At 36.6% G+C, this 22,771-nt stretch overlaps 1 protein-coding gene across 3 annotated transcripts in view; it reads left to right on the plus strand.

Annotated features, from left to right (window-relative positions):
- PPP6R3 (protein phosphatase 6 regulatory subunit 3) overlaps positions 1 to 22,771 on the plus strand; it is a 50,671-nt gene that overhangs the window by 18,446 nt on the left and 9,454 nt on the right. For 2 of the 3 annotated variants that reach the window (XM_082283033.1, XM_082283034.1), the window contains 17 exons: positions 3,205 to 3,437; positions 4,380 to 4,566; positions 5,387 to 5,524; positions 6,047 to 6,112; positions 6,561 to 6,673; positions 7,131 to 7,244; positions 7,909 to 8,038; positions 9,143 to 9,295; positions 11,219 to 11,368; positions 11,848 to 11,912; positions 14,364 to 14,479; positions 14,872 to 14,957; positions 16,137 to 16,223; positions 17,841 to 17,938; positions 19,881 to 19,935; positions 20,614 to 20,744; positions 21,380 to 21,498. In XM_082283033.1, the coding sequence (XP_082139159.1) occupies positions 3,211 to 3,437; positions 4,380 to 4,566; positions 5,387 to 5,524; positions 6,047 to 6,112; positions 6,561 to 6,673; positions 7,131 to 7,244; positions 7,909 to 8,038; positions 9,143 to 9,295; positions 11,219 to 11,368; positions 11,848 to 11,912; positions 14,364 to 14,479; positions 14,872 to 14,957; positions 16,137 to 16,223; positions 17,841 to 17,938; positions 19,881 to 19,935; positions 20,614 to 20,744; positions 21,380 to 21,498 (2,035 nt within the window). In that variant the 5' untranslated portion in view covers positions 3,205 to 3,210. The remainder of the gene's footprint in view (positions 1 to 3,204; positions 3,438 to 4,379; positions 4,567 to 5,386; positions 5,525 to 6,046; positions 6,113 to 6,560; positions 6,674 to 7,130; positions 7,245 to 7,908; positions 8,039 to 9,142; positions 9,296 to 11,218; positions 11,369 to 11,847; positions 11,913 to 14,363; positions 14,480 to 14,871; positions 14,958 to 16,136; positions 16,224 to 17,840; positions 17,939 to 19,880; positions 19,936 to 20,613; positions 20,745 to 21,379; positions 21,499 to 22,771) is intronic. The other variant, XM_082283035.1, reaches the window with a different exon arrangement.

The following is a 22,771-nucleotide window of genomic DNA, read 5'->3' on the forward strand; positions in this document are numbered from 1 at the left end:
AGAGACTTTGTGATACAACTGTTACCAGCTTTTTTTGATGGAAATGCCACTTAAGCACTTGATCTCCAGAAAGAACCACTGATTAGTTACTGTTAAAAATACTTGTGTGGTTTTCTTTCCCTGTAACAGAGAGATGATTTAATTTTTCTTCTTGGTCTGAAAGGATTGTTTCTAAGCTTTATTTCTTTCATTTAGCAGATAATAAAAGTGAGAATTTCAGTTACCTGTATGCCAGCAGTTGAAAGCAGGCTTTCTTTGCTTTGTTGAACTGCTTTTTTCTTTTCAGATTTAAGTCAAGTGTTTATTACATAGAATGCTATTCAGCATTCATTCAGAGAAGAATCCGTTAACAATATTAAGAAAACAAAACAGTATTTTTTCTGGGTATTGGGTATTGCTCAAGATCTTGAATTGTCATAAGCTGTGCATCAGCAAGTTGATGTAAACTTTCATAAGTACTGTTTAATGACCTGGATGTTAGCCTTGCTTACTGGGAACTTTCAGAGATTATAGAAGACTAACACATTACAAAAGACAGTCAAATACATGCAGTATCTTTACCATCTTTAACACATTTTGTCTTTACACGTGAGAATTTTTAACATTATCCTGGATTATTTTGCTTCTTGTAGTTTCTAGTCTTAAGCATGTCTTATATTTGGAAGTCTTTTGTATCTTGCATTGAATCCAGATGTCTTTTTCTGCTCTTATTGAAAGTGAAGTAGCGCTCGGAGTAATACAACCCATTTGACCCATTGAGTTTTTTGTAATTTGCAGGTACTGAAATTTTGGAAGGAGCACACATATGAGTTTTGGACAGAAGGCCTTAGGCCAACTCTGTTAATGGGACTGAAATTTGAAAAAGCATGATGATGATTCAGAATTTCAGAATTAGTAGATTTTGGGAGGGAGGGTAGAACAGTAGGCTCTGAGAAAAATAGCAGTGACATGTTTTGATTTTAAGACTTCCAATCGAAACTATGCTAGGCTGATTCTAGATTATTGTTAGTTATAACGCCTAAGAAAATTCTCTTCTCTTCAGGGTTCCTGGACTTTCCCTTTGGCACAGTTTATGTTGTTTATTTTTCCTTATTTCAAAGGACCTGGGCTCCTGTTGAGAAGTGATGGAATAATCTGTGGCCGGCACCTGACATGTTGAGGGAGCAGCCCCTAAAACAGCTTGCCTGGGAGACAGATTGTGAAATAACGCAGTAACATGTTTGCAGTAGTACGCCTCTTTTTTTGTTATTGCTCTTTTCCATTGTTGAATTTCTCTTGGAATAAGTAACTGAGAAATACTGAAATGAGCATTAATTACTACAGAGGTATTTACATCTGGAATTAGCATTGATGGTGGTTACTTACAAGAATGGTACTTTCACTAATTGGGGCAAGGGGAGGGATTTGATCAACTTTCTAGAGATTTAAAAATCCCAATCAAAAACTATCCTCTGACTTTAATAATGCACTAGTTTCATTTCCTCACAGTAAGTTTCTGTGTAGCTAGTGTTTTTCATAACAGTGTAAATTGATTTAAGCTGATCTGTGAGATCAGGTGTTTTAAACCCTGCTTGTAAGTTTACTAATACTTTTAGTCCAAAATAATTTTTTTCTGCCTCCTAATCATTTAATACTTGCATGGGATGTTAGCTAAGCACCAATACTGCAATTGAATAAATCTGTACATTGCCTGATTGATTTTGTTTGAATCCCGTATCTTTAAACAGAAAGCTATGTAATCTGGGGCCAGTTATGTGTGTTACAACTTCTGAAAAAAGGTTAAGCAGAGTTGGGAGAGATCACGTGATCAGTATGTAGTGCTTAAAGCAACAATTAAAACCCTAAAAGCAATTAAAATGTCTCTATAGTGAATATACCAAGCTTTACAATATTTATGCTAAATACTGAAAGTCATGCTAATGGAAAGATTGTGCACGTAAAAGTTTTGCTAGATCCTTGAGGTTGTTTCTGTTTCCAAACTGCTCAAGTACTAAATTTGACACAATGCTGTTCAAAGTAGCTGTAAAAGAAGTGCTTAAATGCTGCCTCTTAGTTGCAAAAGAATTGGATATTTCAATTCTAATTTTTATGGGATGTTTTGAGTGTGACAACAGCATTGTTGGATTATTGCCTTTTAGCTTGCTCCTGTATACAGCCTACAGTTTACAGAATTGTCCTTGCTAAAATACTACTATTCACTGAAATTCTCTGCCTTAACTGCATGTCCTCACAGCTGATATTCCTAATGCACAGCAGTAACTAATACATTGAATTAGTCTTTCACATTTGGTAAACATTTCCTAAAGGAGCAAAAGGAATGTTTCTTCATTTAAGAGTGCTGCTCAAAACTGCTGCTTTCACTTGTAAGGAGAGGAAGGTTTTTCTTATTGTGTTCTAGTATCTCTGGTATCTCTTTTCAGTCCACTTAAAATCTGCATTCATTCAAGCCCAGTTAATACTGTTTAAGAGGTCAAATGTCATGTAAAAGCCCTGTTTTCAGGGCTGGAGGGAAATGAAGTGAGTGTTTGTATTGAGCTTAGTGAGAGGTGAAAGCAAGAATTTATTGGATATATTGTAGACTGAAATACTCTTTTCTGGTAGCACAGTTGTCTCAATAGCAACTGTTCACAAGGTGTCTTAGAGAAACAGTATTAATATAGAGGTGCCAAAGCATTTTATAGGAAAAGGTGAAGTTGTTCATTCTTCTACATCTGTTACAGCCTCTTAGAGTATTTCAGTGGTTGGGGCCACTGCCCTTGACATATTTGTGTAACACATCTTGTCCTTTGATGTTCCTCCTCTGTCAGGTTTGTGGAGGCAGGTACAATCAGCATAGTGTTGAAATTAGCTCTTGCACTCTAAAGTGTGCTGCCTGCAAACTAAAATTCTTTTAATTCCTCTACCTTTATAGGTGTTTTCTTCCGTGGTGAGGGTGGTACTTCAGTGCAGTTATGCTCTGTCCATTTCATCTTCCCCCAGCTCTGTTAATTGCTGAGCAAATTGTTCTGAATCTCTGACTCAATGCATAGATTAAAAACAAGGAATGGGAAGAGCAAATTTAGTAAATTGAAAACCAAAGTTTATACTATTTTCTTTAATGCAAATTAGCGTGTTCCTTTCATGTAAGTAAAACCCTGCCTAACTTTCATCTTTGGATGTTAGAATAATGGCTACTGCTAATATACTGCTATTCTTCTTACACAGACCAGCATGTTTTGGAAATTTGATCTCCATTCGTCATCACACATAGATACACTTCTGGAGAGAGAAGATGTAACGCTGAAGGAATTGATGGATGAAGAGGATGTTCTGCAGGAGTGCAAGGCTCAGAATCGCAAACTTATAGAGTTTCTGCTGAAGTCAGAATGCTTGGAAGACTTAGTTTCATTTATTATTGAAGAGCCACCTCAAGACATGGATGAAAAAATTCGATATAAGTAGGGAAACTTTTGGGGTTGGGAAAGATTCGGAAGGTGGGAAGAGGACTAACTTAATCTGATAGTTAATTTGATAGTGTGAATCCCTTTGTGCTGGTGTCTAGTACAGTGTTGGTGTGTTTTAGATTAAGTCTGTTTTCAAGAGGTTTCATGGAACTTTTAAATAAATAATTCTAATACATGCATAGTTTTCAAATGGAAGCTTCTTCCCCACAAATGCTTCCAAAACCAGTTCATGTCCAAAGGACAAAAACCCTTTTTGGGTAGTATAGCTCCATGGTTAACTTTGTTTTGTTGACTTGTAAGATGTTTTAAAGATGCCTTTTAGAAGATTTGTGGTACTCCTTGAAAGAATGTCCTTAGGGTCTAAATGCTGATGTTTTTCTTTCTGGGATATGGCCATGACTTCTGGCTTGCTGAGGAAGTTCAAACTCAAAATTTGTGTAGCAATTTGTATAAAGGCACTTCTACTGCTTTTGGCCTATTTTAGTGTTGTCCATACAGAAAGCTGCTTTTTTTCTTAAAATGGTGTGTTAAAATAATGTGAAATAAGCTACACTCTTAGTTGCTAAACTTCACCATTTCTGGTAAACCAAGCCTCCTGTAAATGTTTCTAGTAGAGTTGGAAATTGAAGCAAATAAGAGGTCAGTACTTGAACAGATGGATGTAACAATAGATCCTAAAATACATGCTTGCTCTTTCCTTTCTCAACTTCCCTACTGGTATTCTATTGCTACTGAAGATCAAGGTAGTCCACTTCTTAAATGAAAACAGCTTACAGGCTGAATGTGCAGTTTTATTACTTTGTGTTAGTTTGCTAGTTTACTGTAGGCCAACCTTGCTTGAAAATTTGGTCAGATGCCTTACCAGGTTCTGAATTCAGAGCTGGAAGTATGAGAACTCTGAAGTATGAATGATGGATAATTTTTTCTTTTCCCCAGATACCCAAACATATCATGTGAGCTGCTTACATCAGATGTCTCACAGATCAATGATCGGTTGGGAGAAGAGGAATCCTTACTCCTGAAACTGTACAGCTTCCTCTTAAATGAATCTCCTCTAAACCCTCTACTGGCCAGTTTCTTCAGCAAGGTGTTAAGTATTCTTATCAGCAGAAAACCGGAACAGGTAACTATTTGCAAACTCACCAATTTAAGAAGTGCTCTGATAAAGTTGTAGTACTCAGCAATTCTACTTTAAGACTACACGATTGAGGGATAGCAGCAGAGTCAAAAGAGAGTGTTCAGCTTCCATGCTAGCTGAAGACACCTTTCTGTTATGCACAGGATTAAAAAATACACTTGGATGAGTAAGATGTATTTGATTCAGATTTGCCTAAGCTTTTGATGGTTTATGCAATCAGTGTTTTGGCTTAGCTCAGTGTTTTATATGCTGGTATTTGCATTTATGCCTGTTAGAAGCAAACGTAAATGATTTGAATCAGTTGATGGTGAGTCTGACTTGGTGTGAAGAATTATTTAGAACAAAGCTAGAAACGTTTGGAGTACTTGCTCAGAAATGCTCTTGTACTCAGTGCATGTGGCCCAATACTGCAAGCAGCTGCAAAGACTTGACTCTCAAACCTGAGATACTGTTTGTATTATGTTAAGAATTTTGCTGTGTTGAGCTTTGCTCTCCAAGCTGAGACTAATTCTTATCAAAAAGAAAACCTGACTGTGTTGGATTATAAGTAGGTTATGGTCAGCAAGGTGGGTTTGAGAGGAGGCTCAGGACATACTGCATGTAGTATGGATCTGCCCTGTGCCACTTTTGCTGTTCTCTGTCTATTATTTTATCTTGTCTTGTACTGCAGGCTTTAAGTGGCAGAAGTGTTTAAGAAATTCTCATCTGTTTTCCCAGTTTGGTAGAAGAGTGAAATTAAACGTGATTGATGTAATTTGTTATGTAAAATACATGAAGCAAATATAAGCTTACTTTTAATTTCCAGATTGTGGATTTTTTAAAGAGGAAGCATGATTTTGTAGACCTCATTATTAAGCACATAGGGACCTCTGCTATCATGGACTTGTTGCTCAGGCTACTGACTTGCATAGAACCTCCACAGCCCCGGCAAGAAGTGCTAAATGTAAGTAAAATGTCTCAGAATTTTTGTCTGACATGTGTGAACTCTAAGGTGGCTTAACTTCTGCTGGCTTTACTAAGTTTATGTCTTAAATATGCTGAAATTAGATGTATGGGGGTTTGTGGGTTTTTTTGTTTGTTTTGGGGGTTTTTTTCTGAGCTGCCAATACTTTTCCAGTGAAGCCCCAGTGCTTCTGGGGACAACTTAGAACCTGAGTGGCTAGTCTCTTCCCTGATCTTAAATACCTAACTTATACCTGACAGATGCAATTTTAAAGTTGTTTTCGACCTTACCAAACACACTTTTATCATCAAAGTTTGCTGAAATTAACCTAAGGCTTTCTTTTTTACTATGGCTCAGAAACAATAATTTTGCTTTTTTTCTGAAGTATTGTTAATCCTTATTTAGAAGTATTGACAGTATGACTTGTGGCAGTTGTCAAAAGACTACTTTCAATTTCGTGAATTCATTTAATTCATTCACTTGGGAAAAATTCTTAGATAACATCCACAAACATTTTTACAGTGGCTAAATGAGGAGAAAATTATCCAGCGGCTTGTGGAAATTGTACACCCGTCTCAAGATGAAGATGTAAGTATAGGTGTGACACTCTCCTGGGTCTGTCTGTTCATCTGTACAACATGGTCTTAGAACTTTTAGTTTTACTGTTCTCTGCTCGCTTTTTTCAGTAAGCTCATTTCAGTATTTAAGTGTGGTTATTTGAGGGAGGGTATGTGGTTTTGTTCACCTCCCTGCCCCCTTTTTGAAATCCATATTGAAGCCTTAGGCATACTTGGAGTTGTTTGAAGATTCAGCTCTCATATTTTGCCACCTTAATGTTGGAAATAGATTCTTGCCTTGTGCTTCAAGGGTTTTTTTGTTTTGTTAAGGGTTAGTTATAGCGTAAAGCTACTGCCTGAATGTTTTTTGGGTAGGAGAGCTCTTGTCCATGTTGAAGATTTCACCTTTTTTTAACTGAAGAATTAGAGTTCAGCATGCTATTACTCTTGTAGCGAAAAGTACTGTTTTTCTGTTTCAGAGGCATTCAAATGCATCACAGTCACTCTGTGAAATTATTCGTCTAAGCAGAGATCAGATGTTACAAGTACAGAACAGCTCAGAACCAGATCCACTGCTTGCAAGTTTAGAGAAGTAAGTTGGTTTGAATTTTTGATTTTATTCTCACTTCATAAGAAACTAGTTTTTAACTTTTGACCTTGAAAACCTTCAGAAATGGCAAGCTCTGCTTTTCAGGTGAATTTTCTTGACTACCCATCTTTTGTTTGTGTACTTGGCAAGTAAGCAGAGCAGACCTGGAGGATTTTCTAGTGGGGAATGTGGGAGAGGAGTTGTCTCATTAAAGTATTTCCTGTGCTGCCAATTGAGTGAGATCTTACATGTGGAGGTCAGCTTGATACTGTGCAGGCTAAGTATGGGAGACTTCGGCTTTGTTCTGTTACTTAAGTTCATCTAAGTGTATGTTTTTGCCAGAGAAGATTTCTCCTGTATTCCCTTCTCCTTTTTTTTTAATGTGGGCAAATAGTAGTTACTTCTGCTAACAGCTGTATCCTGAAGTGGTGTCATCTGGTGCAAATCCTTTTCTTTTCAGACAAGAAATCATAGAGCAGCTTCTGTCTAATATTTTTCATAAAGAAAAAAATGAATCTGCAATAGTCAGTGCAATCCAAATCCTGTTGACCTTACTTGAGACAAGACGACAGACGTAAGTGTTATTATTTCACTTGGTTTATGCTGTAGCAAATGCCTTCTTTGTACTCGTGACCAAACCATTTCTGTGGCCTGTTGTAACTGGAGGAGTTAAAATGCAAATCAAGTGATTGTGGTTGGCATTACTACACTTTCAACAAATGACTGGTCTTTCTGCAGCTTTTTCTAGAAGCTAGTGTAAGTACCAATTGACAGATCAGACTAACTACATTTCATCAGTTTGTTCCTGGATACAAGGAATAGAGTAAATATGTGTAGTGCAGTGACTGAATACTGACCTTCAGAAAGTTATTTGTAATGTTATTGCAACTTCATTTGGAGAAACTGCTGAGCAGATCTCTCTGGTACATTCAATGTACATTGTTTGGAATACACAAATGAAGCTCTTTATCTGCTTCAATAAATCAAAATGTAATTTTTATTCTCAAAACTATTTTGGGGATTTCAAGCACAGTAAATGTAGAAATGCTGGGGCTAATGTTTGGGAAAATCTCTTGTTCAACCATTATGCAACACTTAAATTTTATGTACTTGTAACCCTGCGGTTTTGCATTTTTCGCCTCTTCATTTTGCATCCTTTCAGAACTGTTACATACCTCAGAGATGGATTACAACTAGTTTTGATACTAATTATCAGTTTTTGCTTATGTGTGGTTTAGGTTTGAAGGCCATATAGAGATCTGTCCTCCAGGCATGAGCAATTCCACATACTCTGTCAACAAAAGTGTTTTAGAAGCCATAAAAGCTCGACTTTCATCCTTCCATGAGCTCCTACTTGAGCCTCCAAAAGTAAGTGAAATCTTGCGTCGTTACCAAATTAATTGAAGCGACACTCACCATGTGTCTGCTTTAAGTAGACTATAATAACAACCAAAACCCAGTCTGACAGCTTTCAGGCCAAGTGCCCAGGCTGCTTCCTAGCCTGTTGTGAGCTTTGGCTCAGGCAAACAGTAATAATGAACAGCAGTGTTTTGTGCTTTTCCAGCACAAACTTTGTTTAATTAGCAAAGTGACCTTGAAGCAATTACTTCTTTCTGAAAGCAACAAAAAGAGATTTGCTATATATTCTCAAGACAGGTCCTATTTTCTGCTTGGAAATCCTATCTGGATAGGAAACACAGACTATAGATGCTGCTGGTGTTTGTAACTTCAGAATGGCCCACATTAGGCTTGTGCAATTCTCTTGACTTTCTGGGACCCAAGTGGACCAGCTCCATGACACATCCCTGTGCTCTAGGCATGTTAAATTCCTTGGGCTTTTTAACTGATTCAAGCAACTTATCTATGTCATGCTCTTGCAAAAGTTAAAAAGTGTATAAATAGGGGGTTTACCTGTGATCCATTTGTATTTTCTACTCACGTTTATTTTCATTTGCAGAATTTCAGCTGGAGCACTGCACCCTGAACTGGGTGCTGCAGATTTTAATAGAGAAATGAAAACAAAATTGTTTTTAAGTATACAAAGTCACGGTTGCTGAGGCATTATAATATATTTAGACTGTCTGCCGAGCTGTTCTCTGTATACTTTAGTAATGCAGAATATAGCTGGATTAGTGAGTGAGAAGAATTTCTTAGGAACTATCTCCTAATTCCTTTCAAGGTTGAGTAGACTTCATTTACTTTGAGATCCTGTCTATAGTTAGCAATCATTTTTTACAAAGTTCTTGCTTTCATGTGACTGATTTTAATGCTTCCTGTCTGTGGAATTAAGATAAGCTACAGTATTTGGAATTAAAAATAGGGTTTTTTTTCAGGATGAAGGTAACACAGTTGCTCAAGGACTAAATGTGTCTATTTTTAAGCACTACTCAGTCATTGTATGTAGTAATGATGAGCTGATTTTTTTAAAAGATATTTTAATGGGTTTATGTATTAAACTTTTTTCTTTTTCAGAAAAGCGTCATGAAGACAACCTGGGGTGTACTGGATCCACCTGTGGGAAACACACGTTTAAATGTGATTAGATTAATATCTAGCCTTTTACAGACAAATACAAGCAGTGTGAATCAGGAGCTTATAGAACTTAACAGCATAGGAGTAATACTGGTAAGAACTTAATGCTGTCTTCTTTATTTTTATGGATTGCTATTAAGATCTTGTCTGCTTTTTCTGACACTGCAGCTAGTTGTCCAGCGTAACTTTTCAGCACCTTTGTACTGTGATGTCTATTGCTTGTTTTAAGAAATTTTAATATTGGATTTTACTGTTAATCCATCTGTCTGAAGTCAGTGTTTTCCTCTGACCACTTGAATGGTTCTTATTTGCTATACCTTCATAAATACGTGGTTTTCTTAATAAGCTTGTTTTCAACTGGATGTTCTCAAGTTTTCAGCCCTGTTAAAGGCTTCATTGCTATTTTCAGTTTTTTTCCTAAGTTGATCCCTCAAAGCCCTTTTTCCTCACTTAATATATGGCCTACAAAATGGTATCTCAGCCATGTCCTGTAAAGGAACGGTTATTCTTGGTAGCTTATATTCCTTCAAACTTCAAAGCATGGAGGTGTACAGCAAACTCAGTTACCTAACTCTGTGCTAACGTGAATATGTACTTTGAGTACTTCCTACCTCACACTTCCACTTTAGCAGATGTATTCTTTGTGTTCAGGTTCACCCAAGAAATCCAAATACTGGTTGATTAAAAGATAGCTAGCAAATCATGTAGAACTTAAGCTAGTTTGTGAGTAACAATATGTAAACTTCCAAGTTGGCAATTGCAAGCTTAAAGTGTAAATACCTTCTCTTTCCTGATTTTAGTCCAAAACCCCTTTCTCCTGTGACTGATTAATACAGTGTGATTGAAATGTTTTCATCTCAAATTTTCTTGGCAATTGGGTTTGCAGACAGGTACTAACTTTTATACAAATAGCTGACTTCACTGTAGCTGATGTTTTTCCTAGATCCATTGTCTAAGGGAACATACACACTATGAATACTTGCATGTTCTTGTAAATAGATTATTTTGTAAACTAAGTTCAGTGAGGTTTGAACACACTTTTCTGTTGCAGGTTTTACATAAGGAAAAAAATAATTGTAGCCATAGAAGCCTTGGTGCTTCCTGCTGTTTGCTGAAACAGCACATGTTTTACTGTGCAGACTTGACTTAGGAAAAGTTACGGGAGAATGCCATTAGTTTAGGAGGACTGAAGGTAGATTGAAGACCTTTAGCTGTACTTTGAATGAGACTAAAGTTGTTCAATGCTGTTCCAATCACTGCACATCTTTCCAGAACTCATTACATTTTGCCAGTGACAGCAGTCATTTGCATTTTGCAGTGAGTAGCCTAAAATAACTAGGCTTGAAGAAAACCTTTCCTATGTTTAAGAGAAAAAATGGGGAGAAGCAGGAACATGACTAAATGGATGTTGTGTATTGTATCTCAACCTCAGTATTTGTCTTGTGCTTTGTTAATAATCTTAAACTGTGTCTAGATTATCTGAGGTAGCTTTCTGTAATAGGAGGATAAAATTAGTGGGTGATGGGTTTAAAACAGGTAGATAAAATTTTGTAAGGAATCTCACTGAAATTGGGAGCACACTTATAAAAGGGGATTATAGATACCAGGAAGGTTAAGTGAACTGGACAAAGTCAAGGACTTCTAAGGTCATAAATAACACTTCTGACTCTGGGACTTTCTGGGCAGCAGCTGGCAGAAGGAATGTAAGTGGGGAGCATTATTTCTCACCATCTTCGTAGTCTGCAAGTGCATTACTAGTGACCCCTGCAATAAATCCAGTTACAGTTGCATTCTTGTTTTGATCCAGTATAGTATTCCTTGCATTCAGATAATGGCAAGCACAAGAATTACTGTTCTTGTGGGTCACAAATTTTTTCTTGCACAATAATACTTAGTGTAAAAACTTAAAGAATTTCCTCCAGTGTAGTAATTCAAATGATTAGGTGGGTGAGACTGTTGGTTATGTTTAATGAAAAGATCTTGGTTTGTGTAAACCTCGGTGAATTTGTTTTTCAGGACATGTTTTTTAAGTATACGTGGAATAACTTTTTGCATAGTCAAGTAGAAATCTGTATTGCATTGATTCTTGCGAGTCCTCTTGAAAACACGGAAAATGGCACAATTACAGATCAGGATTCCACTGGGGACAATCTCTTACTGAAACATGTAAGTTGTGTTTTGTGAGTCTCTTGAATTTTCCTGTTCCCACACAGTTAATTTTACCTAAAATATACCCCAATTTTATTTAATGTATAGAATGAAAAAGAATGTCTTTCTGGTTTTACTTAAAGTGTTAGTTCAGGGTGTTAAACCTGAAACTGCCATAGAGTAGATTTTTTTTGTTGCTCCAAAGCGAGCACAGGGAGGAAATGCAAGTATTTATTTATTTTCCTTGAAGTTCCTTCTGTTTTTGAGACTTAAAATTGCTATTTCAGTAGCTTTATGCTACTACAGCAACTCAGCACTTAGAAAGGGGAGTAGGATTAATACAGGTTTAGCTTTTAGGTTTCTGGTTGTGATCTGACTGCTGGGCATTCAACCCTTTAGTGAACCTGAAATTAATTGTCTTGTAGACTCTAGTAACTGTAAAATGCATAAATAGTGTTCTGCTTTACTGCTGCTGAGCATATTTTGCTTTTTTACAGCTCTTCCTTAAGTGCCAATTAATAGAAAGAATACTTGAAGCGTGGGAGATGAATGAGAAAAAACAGTGAGTAATTAGTTTTCTCATTCCCTGCAATTGTCTAAATAAGACTTGAGTTGTGAAATGAATGTATAACCAATTCAGAAGTGATCTAGCCAGTTCTAAAATCACTTGTATGTTAATATTTGGGTTAAAGCTTTCTCTTGTACTTCTTGGTAGCATTCTAATTCTTTTTCCTGTAACCATTTAAGAACACAAGAGTTGTCATTCTTGCCGTGTGTAAGATACTACTGTGGTCTCTAAAGTTTACCTGTGTTAGAGTACAGAAACATACTATAAAGTTAGAGAGGACAGGAGATACTTTTCCCCAGTAAGCAGTTGAGAATTATTTGTGAACACATCAAAGCATATCACATACTGGGGAGCATTGGACACCTAAATAGTAAAAGCCAATTCCTCAGCAATAGAGTACCTTCTAAAATTGTGTTTGAAAGGATGTAAGCTTCAAGTAGCTAACATTGTCTGAAACTGTTTTTGTAGCAGGAGAAAAAAATCCTCAGTCATTATCTGAGGTGGTAAAAAGTTCTCTGAAGTCCTGTACATAATTTTAGCTCAGGAGATACTGAACAGTAAATGTTAGTTCTGACCTGTCAAAATATTGAATTAACTAGCTGGGGTAGTGCTGCTTGTTTGGTGGTATGTTGAGACAGTTCCACTCCCCAAAATACTCCTATTCCTATCTTAAGTGAATCAGATAGTAAATATACAGCTAACTGACCTGGAAATAAGGATGGTGAAGAGGCGGGGTAATAAAAAAAGGAATGTGCTAAATTTAACTGTAGAAAACATGCTCTCCTGAATGTCTTCCATTTTATATCAATTCTCCTGAGATTATAGAGAATTGCCAACTTTACTGACAATTAGATTCTCATAGGAGAGAAATATAAAAAGTTATCTCTCTTACTCCAACCTAAAACTTAAATTTTACTTGGATAAGACTGTTCTTGGTCCAGTGCTTACAACACAAATGATTTAATTAAATATTTAGTCTTATGTTTGTGAGTATTAATGAAGAAAATAGTGTTTCAAACCTTAGGTTGTGCTTTTATCTGGAAACAGACTGTTGTAATTAATTCACTTCTTTATCCAATTTTGTACAGGTATGGCTCCAGCTAGAAAAGATAAATCTTTAAGGGTACTTCTAGCTTAGCTGTTTCAGGAAATGGGAATTTTTTTTAGTCCTTTTGTATTCTATCACTTAATGTTATTTCAAGCAGCTCTAGAAGCTTAAGGGTGACTGCTTTCTGCTGGTAAAAATCTGATATAGTAGAAATTGTTTGGTGCACTGGGATTAATAAGCATTTGCTAACAAAAGATACAGTTGTATTCCAGACTTTCTGGCCAGGCAATGACAATCAGTCTGGTTTGTCAAATAGAAGCACTTTGTGTCATATCCTGTATTAGAAACTATAGCCTTTGCTATCACCATGTGCTGATTGTTTAGAATGTACTTGTTGCCAAAGCACTCTGTCAACAGTGTGATAGTTTATTCATGATATCTTGCGTAGACATAACTTAATTTCAGTTACCTCATCTGTTAGGTGATGATGGTGGAAAATAAAATCATGTGATCTGTGTTTGTATAGCGTAAGTTACTTCATGAGCTGCAGTCACTTTACAGAGATTTCAGTCATGGGAAGTTTGCCTAGCTGTGTGAGTGGGTCTTTCTTGGTTTTTATTTAAAATACAAAACTTTAAACTGGTGCAGCAAAAGCTTGGTTGGCTTGCAGCTAAATGCTAGAGAATCAGTTCAAGTTGGACCTCTCATGATTGCTATTTGGGCAGATTTAGAATGGTTCCAACTGGCAGTAGGTGTTCAGAGCTCTGCTCTAACATCTGGTAATTCCTGTTTCTGCGAAGCAGTTCTGTCTGAAATATTTAAATGGCATTGTAATTTTATCTTTAGTAAGCATGTAAATGTCATTCCTAAATTTCAGGAAAGCAATGACCCTAACTTAGATGGGTATGCTAAGTGTAATACTAAGAAGCCCTGAAATACTAAAGCATACTTAAGAATGCTTTTTCCTTTTGATCATGGGCTGAAAGCTCTGAGGGAATACTTGGTGTTTCGGGGTTTTGCAAAATGCTCTCAGCAACAGAAATTTCCTAAAAACTCGGAATCTGTTGCTAATTCTGTCATTATTTTGCTAATGCTGTGCATTTTGCTTTCTACACACACACACACACGTACAAGCAGTACAAACACTTGTATGTCCTTCTTGGTACTTTATGTGCTTGTTAAGTCTCCTCAACTGGCCAGTGTAAACAGTGTAGTCAAACCAGTTGATACCTTAAATTCTTGAGTATTGTTGTGAACCTGTGGTTTTAGGGTGCGACTCTAACTTAAGAACCCCAGTTGTTTGTCTTGTGTAACATCTTGACTCTGGCACTGTTTTATAACAACATACAGTATCAGAGTCACTCTGAGTGCGGGCAGTTGAACTCTGTCTCTTGCAGGGCTGAAGGAGGAAGAAGGCACGGCTACATGGGTCACCTGACAAGGATAGCAAACTGCATTGTGCACAGCACAGATAAGGGGCCAAACAGCACACTAGTCCAGCAGCTCATCAAAGGTATTCGTTCGTGGTCTTAACTTTATCTTCAGGGTTTTCATTATCAAATGCTGAGGAAATTAAGCAAACTTAAATTAGAAGGCAGGTGTTGGATTAAAGAAGAGAATAACTGGATTACTTCTGAAGCATTCAATTTAAAGTAGCCATCCTTAAACAAATGCTTAAGTATTTTCATTTCAAACAGTGTCAAAACTCCCTGAAATAGCTGCAAAGAGATGCTGACCTGCTGAATTTGGACTTGTTTGCTAGATGGAGTTACATGTATGAATTTAGGAGGATGTATATGTTCTTACCAGTATTTTTAGTAGAGCAGAAAAAAATATTTGAAAATTAGGTGATGCTTCATTGTTGATAGTTTCTAATTGGTTTGGGTTTTTTGTTTCCTGTGCTAGAGCTTCCAGAGGAAGTCAGAGAGCGATGGGAAACATTCTGCACAAACTCTTTAGGAGAAACTAACAAGAGGAATACAGTGGATCTGGTAAGTAGTGATGGGTAAGGTATGAAAATTGCTGTTGCTTTACTTGGACAGTTTCTTTTTGTCAGCAGCATTATCAGTCTTCCAAAATCCAGTGTACTGGTAAGGAGTCCCTCAAGTTGCTGAGCTATGGAACTGATAATTCTTTAGTTTACTTTTCAGCTAAAGCCATATCATTAATATTTGTGCTGGCATATTGCAGAAGATCAGTCTGTAATAGCCAATTACCTAGTGTGGCTAATCCCAGGCAATCTACAAGAAGGAGGATTTCTTTACTTTTTGAGGGTAGTGTATTTGAAAACTCCTGTCTGCTTGAGAGTACAAACTAAAAAGTTCAGGAGCTGGTGTTGGTTGCTTTATCTACAGGATGTAAATGACCCAATACAAGTTTAATAGAAGACTGCTACCGGCATTCCACTGCCTGTGTTACTGACCTTGCTTAAGTAACTTTGCATACTCTTGTGCACCTGCCACATTTCTTCTGCATGCAGCTGTAGTGATTACACTTTTGGAAAAACACTAAACTCAGGCAGAAGAGGTTTGTGTAATCATGTCAAAAATACAGTCTAAGAGTAATCACTTGGAGACTTTAATAAGCAGAGGCAGTTTCTGATGTCAGTAGACCAGTTAATGAATTTTAATATACCTGACTTCTCCAGGAATGCAGTGCTTTGCATGTAGCTTCATTAACTTGTGCTAATCTTATGTTATTTGGACTATAAGACTAATTAATCGTTGAATTTGCTATTTCAACATAAATATTAAATGGAGCATAATGTTAACAGGTGTCAATAGAAGCAATAGGAAATTAATCTGAAACTTTGCAACTTGTGAACAGGACCAATTTTTTCTTGAGCCTGTGAATGCAAAGAAGTGTGTAGTGCTTGCAGATAAATGTTGTTTTTCCTCTGGGTAGAAACTACTTCTTGGTAAAGACCAAGAGAAAGATCATGTGAAGACGAAGAATTTTAGGCTTATAAAAATAATACTAATTGGCTCTTTGGATACATAATATGTGCTTGGAGGTACTTGATGTAATAACAGTAAAACTTAATTGAAAACTTATCTCCAAACTACACAGTTTTCAGTAGAACGGAAATACAAAGCATTAAAACAATTTCTTTTATCTGAAATAAATGAGTACATTATATACTATGCCGATGACCCGGTTTCTTTGTATAGGTTACTACCTGCCACATTCATTCTTCCAGTGATGATGAAATAGACTTTAAAGAAACTGGCTTCTCACAGGATTCTTCTTTGCAGCAGGTGAGTTGAATTCTTTTAACAGCTTAATTTGCTCTTTCTGTAAAAATAAATTACGACATTTTTTAAAAAGCAGTGGAACTTTTATCTACTCTCACAAGCAAATGTAAATCTAGAAGGTTTAATTTAAAGCTTAGATGTGTGCATGCACACAACTGTGTCTTACCAAACTCATAATATGCATCTCTTTGAATTCTTTTGCTGGTAGTGAAAGAGTGGGAGCCTTGTGGCACAAGATTGCCAACAGATCACTTAGATGGAATCAGATGCATTAGATGGCATTACTTGTCTGGGTTACTAACCAAAATCTTTCAGATCACACTGACAGTTGTGTAGTAACTACCTAGTCTTAAGACTGGCTTTGGTATTTTATGCATTTTCTATAGTTTTTATAATAAGTAATTGCTTGTCTAAGTTTGAATTGTGGGTGGTGGCTCAAGCTTAAAGAATCTGATGCATTTTTATCTGATTAAGTGCTTTTGTACCTATAAGGTGTACCTATACAAAAACTTGATAAGTTGGGTGCTATCTGTAGCAGCTTTAGTGAGAAAGTAAGATCTTCTAATATCTCTGTGCTTTTCATGCATCCCCTTAGTGACCTGCTGTGCCTAGGCAATCCCAGCAGTTCCAGGTAGTTAATCTGGAGAAATGCAGATGGTCCAGTGCTGCTTCTTTCAAGTTTGTCTTGCTGTATACCTCCTCCTTTTATATATATATTTTCTTTTTCCTTCAGTTTTCATAATGCCTTAATCTAAACTTGGGGTTTTTTGATTGTTCTTTTGTCTTCTTTCCATATTCACTTTGTTCAACTTTACCACCATACTGTGTCCCTTCAGCTACCTGGGCAAGAAACCAAGAGAGTTGACATGACAGCTTTATTATTACTCTATTTCCTAGAATACCTTTGCATTGGCTGACTTTACATATGGAAATAACATTATTAAAAGTCCCTAGATGATGTGTAATAATTTATAATTTAATTATAGTGCTGGGAAATTAGAGACAAAAGCTATTGTTATGGATAGATGATGCCCACATGTACCTTAGTGTGTTTATACCCATCTGCTGGCAGTTGACACTGGCATCTTTATTTAAAAAACAGCACAGTTGTGTCAGTGACACTGCACTGAGATGTAAAATGTTCAGTGGTTTCATTCTTCTAGATATTTAATAGATGCTTCTGGTGTGTGCCCTAGACTGATATTGCTAGTGATACCTGCATCATAAATATGCAGCTGTGCTTTAGTATGTATATATAGTTTACCTTTCTGGTTCTTACTATTTATAACTTCATGTTATTTTGAGCAAAGACAGCTTTTTCTTATATATAGTGTTTCCCTGTTTCTTTGGGGTGCATTTGGAAAGGTGCTGGTTAATGTGATTAAACTACAGATTTAACTTTTTTATTGAAAGCTATTAGATTGGCGTTCTAGTCAGGAAATGTAAATAGAGTTGTAGTTGATGCTGCCTTTCAAAATTCAGAGGTTAAGGCAAATCCTTTTCCTGTCCTTTTATGTTTAGTTTAGATAGACTTTTATTTCTTTGAAGCAAAATGGGCAAATAGATTTTAGAGTATTAGTAGAATTATTATATCACTGTCGTTGGTCCTGGGGTTGCCAGGCCTTTTCTGATTATCAGATGCAACAAATGACGTCCAATTTTATTGACCAGTTTGGCTTCAACGATGAGAAGTTTGCTGATCAAGATGACATTGGCAAGTGAGTATAACATTACACTGGATTTGCATATAGTCTTGTGAGTTTTCTTTCTTCCTGTGTTTTTGGCTGTGGTTTTGCTGATAAGTACAAGCATTTACTGATGTGAAGCAGTTGCCAATCACTCCTGTCTTTTTGTCCTATCTGTGTGCATTGATAGAAGCCTCCCTGAAGAGAGGAAAGCAACAGCTTCTCTTCTTTTTGTAATCTCTTGGTTGTGCCAATGTTGAGAATGCTGTGCTTGTGAATAAAAAACTGAATTATAACTCTGCTTTTTGAAAGCTATGGCTTTTTGTTGACCTGACATTGTTTGGGTCACTTTCACTTTCTTTCTGTCTCAAAGTGGGTTTTTTCCCCTGCTGATGACCAGATGAATAGCTCTACTTCTAAGTTTTCCTGGAAGAGATGACAGTAATAACATGACTCTGAGTATACTTTTCTGTAGGGGAGAGTAATGAAGGGCATTGTAAATCTGCCTTTGTTTATAAGGTCGAGGCAGTTAAAATTTACTTCTACAAAGAGTCTTGGGTGAAAGATGAGGCAATGAGAACAGTCTTGGTCAGGTTAAAAAAACCCAAACTAAACAAAAACCAGCACACAATAGAAAACACCCCTCACAAAAGCTGGTATCTTTCTTCATAAATAAACTGATGCAATAAAGGGAAAAGGGGAGAGTGGGGGTTCTTGCTAGTAGTAGAGTTGATCATGGTTTTTATAAGATTTCATGGATTGGGTTGCCAGAACATGCAGCAAGGAATAAAAAGCATTACTCGAAGATGGTTTTTATAATAATCTCAGTGCTCTTCTGTAAGACATGTTTAGTAAGTGGTGTCTGACTAAAGCTTGTATCTTCCATCCAAGAAGCATTGCTGCCTTTTTATACCACATAACCTGCTGAGATTAGAGATGAAGATAGGATAGTAGAGGAAGTAACACAGGATACTCCTTAACTTTGTTAGAAGCAAGTGGATTTTGGCAAGGATAGGAGTTAAGAGTTCCTTTAAGTTCATGCCTTTGGAAGTCTGTTATCTTGGTAGAAAGAAGATGACTACTTATGTAAAGAGGTCTCAAGATTTGTGACAGGTACACTGATGATGTACTCGCGAGTTGAATTGAGCTGTAGGTGAAGTTAGTTTAAGGTTATGCCTTCTGTGCAAGAATCAATTACACTGTAAGTTACCTGCGTACTATTGTACCATAATTCAGATGGTGGCTTGCATAGTAATACAGTCACACTTGCAGCTTGGGTTCCCTTAGACCACTTACCTTTTTCCTTACTTTGTAATGCAGTGAATATTAGAGGAGGAGGAGTATGTGTTCTGCTGAGTGCACTGCTGGCTAGACAAAGAATATATTAACTTTTCTGATAGGTAAAGATGTGTCAAGCCTATTAGATAATGGTATGTTTGGGAAGATGTTTCAGTGATTGGTCAAAAAAAACTTTATGGGGTTCTTTTGTTAGGAAACAGAATTTGATATTATTTTTATTTTGTCCCTTCGTGTTGAAAAGGTCATTTGATAGAAGGGTGAAATCAGTTAAAATATATAAGAACTGCAAATGCAGATATTTGCAGGATTTTGAGCTGTATCATGGTAGACCATAGTCAGGTTAGGCATCCTTTAGGCATATCCTTTTTTCCCATACAGTATTTGAGATTTGGGTATATAGTTTCAATTATGCTTGTTTAGGCTTCTTGCATCTTTACACCTAACTGTAGATGGCAATGTTCTCTGTTTGTATTTAAAAGATTTAACAGTTAGAAATATCACAGGAATGCCAGGCCTCCTCGGTGTGTGATTTTGACTGTTTTGTGTTGGAGACTACTTTGTCTTTTATCTTCTGTTTTTAGATTATTGGAAAATAAGAAACCAAAGAGAAATTAAATGTCTTCATGTCACAATAGAAAATGTTGTTTTACTGAGTACATTTCTTTTTTTCTTGTAGTGTTTCTTTTGATCGGGTTTCGGACATCAACTTTACCCTCAATACAAATGAAAGTGTAAGTATGTGTTCCAGTATTATCAGAAAAATGACTGTCTTTTAAACTTTAGCATGACCTCAAAGTTTTGGCAGTGGTTATATTTACTCCTTTTATGTGGAAATCATTGGAAAATAATTACCCTACCTTATTCCCATATCATGAGATTTGCTAATTGGAAGACACGATTATTGTTCTTTTTGACCAGTATTAAGCAGAATTGTGTCTGATTTGTATAGCTGGGTTTAAGATTGGACATAGATCTGATTTGTGCATATTGCACACTTGTGTTTTATGATTAGAAGTTACTTAAATCTTCAGTGAGATTCTAGTGACCAGAAAGTAAGAATGGAGACTCTGAACCTCGATACTATTTGTTGATTGAGCTAGAATGACCCACCTCTACAGAAAATAAAGCTGGAGTACTTCGTGCTCTGGTTATCTGGAAAGCTCTTTGGGGTCACTCCCGCATCCCATTCTTAAACATGATGGAAGCTCCTGAGTGTTCTTTGGTCCACTCAGCTTGTTAGTAGCCAAGTAAAACAAACAGCACTGCATATTTGCTTGACAAGCTTTAAATTAAGACATTCTGGCTTGATGCTGCTTTTAGAGAAATGCTAAAGATTCTCTTCAGAATAGTCATATATTTTTAAGATGTTTATTAATGTAACACGGATTTTATACTTTTGCTGTGTTTAGGGCAATATAGCCTTGTTTGAGGCATGCTGTAAGGAGCGGATACAGCAGTTTGATGATGGTGGCTCTGATGAAGAAGACATTTGGGAAGAAAAACATATTGCATTTACACCAGAGTCTCAGAGGCGTTCCAGGTGAGAAGGGCGTTTCTCATCCAAATAGCAGTGTCGTGAGCCTGCAGTAACACACCTGTCCTCTGGTTCAGTCTGTCTGTTAGTACAGATGGTCCAGAAGAACTGGTATTTCCATTCTGTGGAGAAATAAGTGGAGATGTGGCTCTAGTGCTTTGTTTTCCAGCCATGATTTGCAGAAGATGCACTTTGGCTTTCATAGCTTGCTGGTTTTGGTTTTTTCCCCTGCCGTGTATTCCTTCCCTCTGCTTTTAAATTGGCCCAGCTGTCCTTGCTTTGGACAAGGCAGCCCAGCTCCACACCTCTGTTAGACCTTGGCTCTCTTCTCTACAGTAGCAGTGTGGCTGTGAACATAGGAAAATGCATTGAGTGGAAGGAGCATCTAGTCCCTGAAACTCAGGGCTGTGCAGCCTCCCTCGATATCTACTGAAAGCCTCTCTGTATGCTCAAGTGAAAAATCTTAAACTTTGTTTTTTTGAGAGAGAAATGAGGGGAATACTAAGAGCTAAAAATTATACCTCAGATAATCTGTCAGAAAAAATTTTGTAATTCTCTTTAGCCTGAAACTCTGCACTCTTTCATTGTGCCCAGAGTGTTATACTAAAAACAGAATGTAAACTCTGTCTTTGTATTTGAAGTTCGGGCAGTACAGACAGTGAAGAAAGTACAGATTCTGAAGAAGAGGATGGAACTAAACAAGACTTGTTCGAATCCCACACCAGTACAGAGGACAAAATGGAAGTAGATTTAAGTGAACGTATGTAGCTTTTTTTCCTGCTGCTTTGGGTTATAGGTAATGGTTAGCTCTAGCAGTCTGATTTTGTAGGAGCTTCCTTGTTTACTGCTTTTATTCCAACTGTCTTAAAGTAGTCTTTCTCACTTGCCACAGAGCATGCACGTATTGGGAAGTTTGAATTCCTTACATGTCTTAGGTTACTTATTTTCTCTAAAATTCGTGTTTCAACTCTTCAAGAATTAAAAAAGGAGGAATAATCAGAAAGGGGAGAATTAGATGTACTCATTTATAAATATTGAGTGCCTACAAAAACCTAATGTGTTTATCTCCAAACCCAAAAGATGGAATTTTTACTGGAAGCCTTTCAGTCCAGCTTTTCATCTAACAATGCTCTTTTCAAAGACTTCCTACAGAAGCTAAGTGAACTTGTATTGTTCTGGTTTCAAATGTCAATGAAAAATGCAACATCAGGAGACTCTTATGTGGAATCGTAACTGATGGTTGAAAAGTTTTCACATTCAAGTCAGACTAAACTGGCTTTTGTTAAACTGGCGATGTCTGTAGGTAAAAACCCTGTGTTTATCTAGACTGTAAGGAATTAAATTAAAATAGAAGGAAAAGTTAAGGGTTTTCTTTTCTTTTGTCAGATTGGTGTCGTTGGCATCTGTGTGTCAAACAAGTTTTGATCCATGTGGGTCTCCTCCCATATCTGCCTGGGTTGGAATTTCTAATTGCTAGTCAGAGCTTCCTTTTCAGCCTGTTTTTTTGTATGTAAGTGTTAATGAAAAACATGTTTCCCTTGGGTAGGTGAAGTATTTTGAATTGACCTATCCTAAATTAGATGCTATTCACAGTTGCTCCCAAATTTAAAATATCAATAAATATTATAAGTTGTAAAAAGCCTTAAACTTTTCTGAAACTTAGCAGTGGTGTTAGTGCATGAGAAATTATTTGAAGAAATTGAAAAAGGGATGAAAACTCCTAAGATTTTCATTATTATAGAAATTAGTTGAAAACTGGTAACAAATGTTGAGGTTAATTTAAAGGATAAAGTGGGATTGTACTTGTGATCTAATATGTTTTATTAGTTTTGTTCTTCAGATAAAATACATTTTTTTTAGCAGAGTACTCTGAGATACTGATCCTAAAATTCTGCCTTATTAGCAGAATTTTCCTTTTAGGGAATACATTTATTTTTTAACCTGATGTACAGGATTTTTCTGCATGTGTTTGAAGTCTAGTTATGAATTTTGCTTCTCTTTATGGAATGTACATAGAGAGAATCAGTGTGTTA

This window comes from Coloeus monedula, assembly GCF_965178545.1.
Source record: "Coloeus monedula genome assembly, chromosome: 6".
NCBI classification, from domain to species: Eukaryota; Metazoa; Chordata; class Aves; order Passeriformes; family Corvidae; genus Coloeus; species Coloeus monedula.